Raw genomic sequence first — 9,942 nt, forward strand, 5'->3', positions numbered from 1 at the left:
CAAGAGGGATGGATGGAAGGGTCAGTGAATGAGTGAATTAATGAATCAACTGTTATCTCAGATACACAGCCCCCATTAAAAAGCCTTTGATCATTCATCAGTCTCTATCACACCTTAAATGATGACTAATGTTCTTACATACAATAACTGACTGGATTACACTGGAGACACAACTCCCCTTTAATAGAATAACTGACTGGATTACACTGGAGACAACTCCCCTTTAATAGAATAACTGACTGGATTACACTGGAGACAACTCCCCTTTAATACAATAATTGACTGGATTACACTGATAACACAACTCCCCTTTAATAGAATAACTGACTGGATTACAGTGGAGGCACTAAACACAACTCCCCTTTAATACAATAACTGACTGGATTACACAACTCCCCTTTAATACAATAACTGACTGGATTACACTGGAGACACTAGTCACAACTCCCCTTTAATACAATAACTGACTGGATTACACTGGAGACACTAAACACAACTCCCCTTTAATACAACAACTGACTGGATTACACTGGAGACACTAAACACAACTCCCCTTTAATACAACAACTGACTGGATTACACTGGAGACATTATTAACACAACTCCCCTTTAATACAATAACTGACTGAATAACACTGGAGACACTAAACACAACTCCCCTTTAATAGAATAACTGACTGGATTACACTGGAGACATTAACACAACTCCCCTTTAATACAATAACTGACTAGATTACACTGGAGACACTAAACACAACTCCCCTTTAATACAATAACTGACTGGATTACACTGATAACACAACTCCCCTTTAATACAATAACTGACTGGATTACACTGGAGACACAACTCCCCTTTAATACAATAACTGACAGGATTACACTGGAGACACTAAACACAACTCCCCTTTAATACAATAACTGACTGGATTACACTGGAAACACAAGTCACAACTCCCCTTTAATACAATAACTGACTGGATTACACTGGAGACACTAAACACAACTCCCCTTTAATAGAATAACTGACTGGATTACACTGGAGACAACTCCCCTTTAATACAATAACTGACTGGATTACACTGGAGACACAACTCCCCTTTAATACAATAACTGACTGGATTACACTGGACACACTAAACACAACTCCCCTTTAATACAATAACTGACTGGATTACACTGGAGACACAACTCCCCTTTAACACAATAACTGACTGGATTACACTGGAGACACTAAACACAACTCCCCTTTAATACAATAACTGACTGGATTACACTGGAGACACTAAACACAACTCCCCTTTAATACAATAACTGACTGGATTACACTGATAACACAACTCCCCTTTAACACAATAACTGACTGGATTACACTGTAGACATTATTAACACAACTCCCCTTTAACACAATAACTCCTTCCTGATACTGTTGCACAGAAACCTAACAAACTCTATGTCCCAAATGGGTCCCTATTCCCTTATACTAGTGCATTATATAGGGAATATACTAGTGCATTACATAGGAAATATACTAGTGCATTATATAGGGAATATACTAGTGCATTACATAGGGAATATACTAGTGCATTATATAGGAAATATACTAGTGCATTATATAGGGAATATACTAGTGCATTACATAGGAAATATACTAGTGCATTATATAGGGAATATACTAGTGCATTACATAGGGAATATACTAGTGCATTATATAGGAAATATACTAGTGCATTATATAGGGAATATACTAGTGCATTACATAGGGAATATACTAGTGCATTACATAGGGAATATACAAGTGCATTACATAGGGAATATACTAGTGCATTATATAGGGAATATACTAGTGCATTACATAGGGAATATACTAGTGCATTACATAGGGAATATACTAGTGCATTACATAGGGAATATACTAGTGCATTACATAGGGAATATACTAGTGCATTACATAGGGAATATACAAGTGCATTACATAGGGAATATACAAGTGCATTACATAGGGAATATACTAGTGCATTACATAGGGAATATACAAGTGCATTACATAGGGAATATACAAGTGCATTACATAGGGAATATACAAGTGCATTACATAGGGAATATACTAGTGCATTATATAGGGAATATACTCGTGCATTACATAGGGAATATACTAGTGCATTACATAGGGAATATACTAGTGCATTACATAGGGAATATACTAGTGCATTACATAGGGAATATACTAGTGCATTACATAGGGAATATACTAGTGCATTATATAGGAAATATACTCGTGCATTATATAGGGAATATACTAGTGCATTACATAGGGAATAGGCTTCCATTTGGGATGACCACAGACACAGTCCTTACAAAACCATTGGGGTTATTCATACCTTTGGAGACAGGACTTTGATGAGTTCATTGAGGAAGCGGAACTTTGCCGCCTCACTGTGGAACCTCTTGCCACAGTTGTTCATGCAGGCTTCTAGAACCTGCGGGAAACAGTGATGTCAGAATTCTAGAGGTTCTACAGGAAGTGTATCTACACTGTCTAGGAGCCCAAATGGAAAATCTTTTCCCTCCCAGTGAATGGAAGTGAATGAAACTAGTGGAACAGATCCCTTTAGGATCTTACCCCAGACAGAGGAAATACAGTTTAGATTCAACAACCTTAGTTAACCGTCAACAGGCATCACATGACCCCACACACACAGCCCTAAACATTAACAATGCCTTGGTCCCAAATGTCACCCTTTGACGGCTCTGGTCAAAAGTAGTGCACTATATAGGGAATAGTGTTCTGATCAAAAGTAGTGCACTATATAGGGAATAGGGCTCTGGTCAAAAGTAGTGCACTATATAGGGAATAGGGCTCTGGTCTAAAGTAGTGCACTATATAGGGAATAGGGCTCTGGTCAAAAGTAGTGCACTATATAGGGAATAGGGCTCTGGTCTAAAGTAGTGCACTATATAGGGAATTGGGCTCTGGTCTATAGTAGTGTACTATATAGGGAATAGGGCTCTGGTCTATAGTAGTGTTCTATATAGGGAATAGGGCTCTGGTCTAAAGTAGTGCACTATATAGGGAATAGGGTGCATTTGGTAGGTAACAAAGGACGGCCCTGTGTCACCACTTGCTAACACATGAAATTGTTTTGTGATGGTCATACCAAGGATCACTTAGCTATCGGATTTGGAATTTTAAGATCCCTTATGGTATCAAAGATTATATATATATATATATATATATACTGTGCCTTGCGAAAGTATTCGGCCCCCTTGAACTTTGCGACCTTTTGCCACATTTCAGGCTTCAAACAAAGATATAAAACTGTATTTTTTTGTGAAGAATCAACAACAAGTGGAACACAATCATGAAGTGGAACGACATTTATTGGATATTTCAAACTTTTTTAACAAATCAAAAAATGAAAAATTGGTCGTGCAAAATTATTCAGCCCCTTTACTTTCAGTGCAGCAAACTCTCTCCAGAAGTTCAGTGAGGATCTCTGAATGGTCCAATGTTGACCTAAATGATTAATGATGATAAATACAATCCACCTGTGTGTAATTTTGCACGCCCAATTTTTCAGTTTTTGATTTGTTAAAAAAGTTTGAAATATCCAATGAATGTCGTTCCACTTCATGATTGTGTCCCACTTGTTGTTGATTCTTCACAAAAAAATACAGTTTTATATCTTTATGTTTGAAGCCTGAAATGTGGCAAAATGTCGCAAAGTTCAAGGGGGCCGAATACTTTCGCAAGGCACTGTATATATATAATGTATAGGATGAAACATTGAATTTGGCATTACTGCTATTAGCCATTAGAAACACATTAAACAACAGATTGTCCTTAATGCTATTAGCCAATAGAAACACATTAAACAACAGATTGTCCTTAATGCTATTGGCCAATAGAAACACATTAAACAACAGATTGTCCTTAATGCTATTAGCCAATAGAAACACATTAAACAACAGATTGTCCTTAATGCTATTAGCCAATAGAAACACATCAAACAACAGATTGTCCTTAATGCTATTAGCCAATAGAAACACATCAAACAACAGATTGTCCTTAATGCTATTAGCCAATAGAAACACATTAAACAACAGATTGTCCTTAATGCCATTAGCCAATAGAAACACATGGAACAACAGATTGTCCTTAATGCCATTAGCCAATAGAAACACATCAAACAACAGATTGTCCTTAATGCTATTAGCCAATAGAAACACATGGAACAACAGAATGTCCTTAATGCTATTGGCCAATAGAAACACATGGAACAACAGATTGTCCTTAATGTTATTAGCCAATAGAAACACATGGAACAACAGAATGTCCTTAATGCTATTGGCCAATAGAAACACATTAAACAACAGATTGTCCTTAATGTTATTAGCCAATAGAAACACATGGAACAACAGAATGTCCTTAATGCTATTGGCCAATAGAAACACATTAAACAACAGATAATCTCCCCCAAAAAATCTAAAGGAAGTTTGTTCTGAAGTGTCTGTCCTGTATCTGAGACATAAGATCAGGATATTTGTATTTATTTAACATGTATTTATCCCCTTCTTTTAGGCACTAAACTATCTCCATATATCCTTCCATTCATTAGTTAAACTGGTACAGGGGGACCTTCAGACGAGTCTCGTGGACGTCCTGGAGCAAAACGGAGAACGACATCGCGAGAGTCTCATCTTTCAATAGAATGGTCATAATACTGGTGATCAGGCCAAACCGTTCAGGCGCTACTGACGATTTCCTGAGCAGACTGATTTGTGGGACGTCTCCTGGTCTGACAAACAGCGCTCTGTCACCTTTCACCTCAGATGTCTTCTGGTCTGACAAACACCTCACTGTCACCTTTCACCTCAGATGTGGAAGGGCGATATTGTCGGAATGAGAAGCAGCCCATGCAACAAAAAAACAACTGATATCTCTAAGTTAGACAGATGTTGATGGGGATTGTTGTATTAATGTTAATTAGTTTTCTGCGGGGGCACGGAAATTGTAGGCTAAAAACCTGTCTCCCCCTTCACCTACTCTGATGAAGCCCCCCCCTTCACCTACTCTGATGAAGCCCCCCCTTCACCTACTCTGATGAAGCCCCCCCTTCTCTCTCTCTCTCATCTAGTTCCAGTTCTTTCTCTCTCTCTCTCTCTCTCTCTCTCTCTCTCTATTTTACCTTTATTTTACTAGGCAAGTCAGTTAAGAACAAATTCTTATTTTCAATGACGGCCTAGGAACAGTGGGTAAACTGCCCGTTCAGGGGCAGAACGACAGATTTTGTACCTTGTCAGCTCGGGGATTTGAACTTGCAACCTTTCGGTTACTAGGCCAATGCTCTAACCACTAGGCTACACTGCCGCCCCTTTAATCTAGTTCCAGTTCTCTCTCTCTCGCTCTCTCTCTCTCTCTCTTTACTCTAGTTCCAGTTTCTCTCTCTCTCTCTTTAATCTAGTTCCAGTTCTCTCTCTCTCTCTCTTTACTCTAGTACCAGTTCTCTCTCTCGCTTCACTAACTAGCAACGCGTGAAACCCTGGGCGCTCCTTCACGTGACAGAACCCACAAGAGCCAAGAGAAGCCACACAATGCATTTCCTTCATATCTTTCAACCTCTTACTGTGAGGGCCTGAAGGGCCTCTCTCTGCTTAGGAGACTGGATCTTCCGATACGTAGAGGGGGGTTTACAACAGCATTATATATTTATTACTATAGTATAATAATATGATGGTGTGTTATCTTACTGTGAGGGCCTGCAGAGCCTCTCTCTGCTGGGGAGACTGGATCTTGTGGGCCAGGAGACGAGTGGCAACCTGAGGACTGGGAACAGGAGAGTAGATGTATAAACTAGCAGTGTTTTTCAAAACGAATACTATCTAATACAACATTATATACAACATGAAAGAAATCTGTTAAAAAACAATCAGAGGGCATTTAGTATCCCCGTAGCCTACTGCTATACAATCAGAAGGCATTTAGAATCCCTGTAGCCTACTGCTATACAATCAGAGGGCATTTAGAATCCCTGTAGCCTACTGCTATACAATCAGAAGGCATTTAGAATCCCTGTAGCCTACTGCTATACAATCAGAGGGCATTTAGTATCCCCGTAGCCTACTGCTATACAATCAGAGGGCATTTAGAATCCCTGTAGCCTACTGCTATACAATCAGAGGGCATTTAGTATCCCTGTAGCCTACTGCTATACAATCAGAGGGCATTTAAAATCCCTGTAGCCTACTGCTATACAATCAGAGGGCATTTAGAATCCCTGTAGCCTACTGCCATACAGTCAGAGGGCATTTAGAATCCCTGTGGCCTACTGCTATACAATCAGAGGGCATTTAGAATCCCTGTAGTCTACTGCTATACAATCAGAGGGCATTTAGAATCCCTGTAGCCTACTGCTATACAATCAGAGGGCATTTAGAATCCCTGTAGCCTACAGCTATACAATCAGAGGGCATTCAGAATCCCTGTAGCCTACTGCTATACAATCAGAGGGCATTTAGAATCCCTGTAGCCTACTGCTATACAATCAGAGGGCATTTAGAATCCCTGTGGCCTACTGCTATACAATCAGAGGGCATTTAGAATCCCTGTAGCCTACTGCTAAACAATCAGAGGGCATTTAGAATCCCTGTAGCCTACTGCTAAACAATCAGAGGGCATTTAGAATCCCTGTAGCCTACTGCTATACAATCAGAGGGCATTTAGAATCCCTGTAGCCTACTGCTAAACAATCAGAGGGCATTTAGAATCCCTGTAGCCTACTGCTATACAATCAGAGGGCATTTAGAATCCCTGTAGCCTACTGCTATACAATCAGAGGGCATTTAGAATCCCTGTAGCCTACAGCTATACAATCAGAGGGCATTTAGAATCCCTGTAGCCTACAGCTATACAATCAGAGGGCATTTAGAATCCCTGTAGCCTACTGCTATACAATCAGAGGGCATTTAGAATCCCTGTAGCCTACTGCTATACAATCAGAGGGCATTTAGAATCCCTGTAGCCTACTGCTATACAATCAGAGGGCATTTAGAATCCCTGTAGCCTACTGCTATACAATCAGAGGGCATTTAGAATCCCTGTAGCCTACTGCTATACAATCAGAGGGCATTTAGAATCCCTGTAGCCTACTGCTATACAATCAGAGGGCATTTAGAATCCCTGTAGCCTACTGCTATACAATCAGAGGGCATTTAGAATCCCTGTAGCCTACTGCTATACAATCAGAGGGCATTTAGAATCCCTGTAGCCTACTGCTATACAATCAGAGGGCATTTAGAATCCCTGTAGCCTACTGCTATACAATCAGAGGGCATTTAGAATCCCTGTAGCCTACTGCTATACAATCAGAGGGCATTTAGTATCCCCGTAGCCTACTGCTATACAATCAGAGGGCATTTAGAATCCCTGTAGCCTACTGCTATACAATCAGAGGGCATTTAGAATCCCTGTAGCCTACTGTTACACAATCAGAGGGCATTTAGAATCCCTGTAGCCTACTGCTATACAATCAGAGGGCATTTAGAATCCCTGTAGCCTACTGTTACACAATCAGAGGGCATTTAGAATCTGCTACACAATGGTTCGTTCTTTATGTCTCCAGGGAGACAACACTTATTAATCTAACACTTTATTTTGCTGATAACAATACAGAAAAGGGAGAAGTGGTTTTTAGTGATGTCCCACACAACACACAAGTGGTTCCTCAGAATGACAGTGTGTAATCTAGATTACAAACTAATGTGAAAACATCTTTGTGGTTATTGGAAAGAAACATTTTTTATCTGTGTAAAAAAAAAAAAAGGCTGGTTTTTGAAATGTGAAATATATCTATCTCTGCTGTGTCCAAGGTTACATCCCACACGGCACCCTATTCCCTATATAGTGCACTACTTTGGACCAGGGGCCAAAGAAGTGAGTCCTAGTGCTCTATACAGGGAAGGGTACTATTTGGGTTCCTTCTGTTAGTGTACTCGGTCTACTTTTGACCAGAGCCCCTAAGTAGTGTCCTATATAGAGAATAGGTTGTCCTGGTCATCAGTAGTTCACTATATAGATAATAGGTTGTTTTGGTCATCAGTAGTTCACTATATAGATAATAGGTTGTCCTGGTCATCAGTAGTTCACTATATAGATAATAGGTTGTCCTGGTCATCAGTAGTTCACTATATAGATAATAGGTTGTCCTGGTCATCAGTAGTTCACTATATAGATAATAGGTTGTCCTGGTCATCAGTAGTGTCCTATATAGATAATAGGTTGTCCTGGTCATCAGTAGTTCACTATATAGAGAATAGGTTGTCCTGGTCATCAGTAGTTCACTATATAGATAATAGGTTGTCCTGGTCATCAGTAGTGTCCTATATAGATAATAGGTTGTCCTGGTCATCAGTAGTTCACTATATAGAGAATAGGTTGTCCTGGTCATCAGTAGTTCACTATATAGATAATAGGTTGTCCTGGTCATCAGTAGTTCACTATATAGATAATAGGTTGTCCTGGTCATCAGTAGTGTCCTATATAGATAATAGGTTGTCCTGGTCACCAGTAGTTCACTATATAGAGAATAGGTTGTCCTGGTCATCAGTAGTTCACTATATAGATAATAGGTTGTCCTGGTCATCAGTAGTTCACTATATAGATAATAGGTTGTCCTGGTCATCAGTAGTTCACTATATAGATAATAGGTTGTCCTGGTCATCAGTAGTTCACTATATAGATAATAGGTTGTCCTGGTCATCAGTAGTTCACTATATAGATAATAGGTTGTCCTGGTCATCAGTAGTTCACTATATAGATAATAGGTTGTCCTGGTCATCAGTAGTTCACTATATAGATAATAGGTTGTCCTGGTCATCAGTAGTTCACTATATAGATAATAGGTTGTCCTGTCCTAGTTCATATAGATAATAGGTTGTCCTGGTCATCAGTAGTTCATATAGATAATAGGTTGTCCTGGTCATCAGTAGTTCACTATATAGATAATAGGTTGTCCTGGTCATCAGTAGTTCACTATATAGATAATAGGTTGTCCTGGTCATCAGTAGTTCACTATATAGATAATAGGTTGTCCTGGTCATCAGTATCTATATAGATAATAGGTTGTCCTGGTTCACTATATAGAGAATAGGTTGTCCTGGTCATCAGTAGTGTCCTATATAGATAATAGGTTGTCCTGGTCATCAGTAGTGTCCTATATAGAGAATAGGTTGTCCTGGTCATCAGTAGTGTCCTATATAGATAATAGGTTGTCCTGGTCATCAGTAGTGTCCTATATAGATAATAGGTTGTCCTGGTCATCAGTAGTTCACTATATAGATAATAGGTTGTCCTGGTCATCAGTAGAGATAATAGGTTGTCCTGGTCATCAGTAGTGTCCTATATAGATAATAGGTTGTCCTGGTCATCAGTAGTTCACTATATAGAGAATAGGTTGTCCTGGTCATCAGTAGTGTCCTATATAGATAATAGGTTGTCCTGGTCATCAGTAGTGTCCTATATAGATAATAGGTTGTCCTGGTCATCAGTAGTGTCCTATATAGATAATAGGTTGTCCTGGTCATCAGTAGTTCACTATATAGATAATAGGTTGTCCTGGTCATCAGTAGTCCACTATATAGATAATAGGTTGTCCTGGTCATCAGTAGTGTCCTATATAGATAATAGGTTGTCCTGGTCATCAGTAGTTCACTATATAGAGAATAGGTTGTCCTGGTCATCAGTAGTTCACTATATAGATAATAGGTTGTCCTGGTCATCAGTAGTGTCCTATATAGAGAATAGGTTGTCCTGGTCATCAGTAGTTCACTATATAGAGAATAGGTTGTCCTGGTCATCAGTAGTAGTTCACTATATAGATAATAGGTTGTCCTGGTCATCAGTAGTTCCTATATAGATAATAGGTTGTCCTGGTCATCAGTAGTTCA

General features: G+C 39.3%; 1 protein-coding gene across 1 annotated transcript in view; it reads right to left on the bottom strand.

Moving 5' to 3' along the window:
• LOC135529378 (ADP-ribosylation factor-binding protein GGA2-like) overlaps nt 1-5,824 on the bottom strand; it is a gene marked incomplete at its 5' end in the record, with an annotated part of 29,078 nt that extends 23,254 nt beyond the window's left edge. Inside the window, 2 exons of the mRNA XM_064958149.1 lie at nt 2,379-2,477; nt 5,749-5,824. Coding sequence (XP_064814221.1) covers nt 2,379-2,477; nt 5,749-5,824 — 175 coding nt within the window. The remainder of the gene's footprint in view (nt 1-2,378; nt 2,478-5,748) is intronic.
• Nucleotides 5,825-9,942: the final 4,118 nt, after the last annotated feature.

This window comes from Oncorhynchus masou, unplaced genomic scaffold (assembly GCF_036934945.1).
Source record: "Oncorhynchus masou masou isolate Uvic2021 unplaced genomic scaffold, UVic_Omas_1.1 unplaced_scaffold_1151, whole genome shotgun sequence".
Lineage (NCBI taxonomy): Eukaryota > Metazoa > Chordata > Actinopteri > Salmoniformes > Salmonidae > Oncorhynchus > Oncorhynchus masou.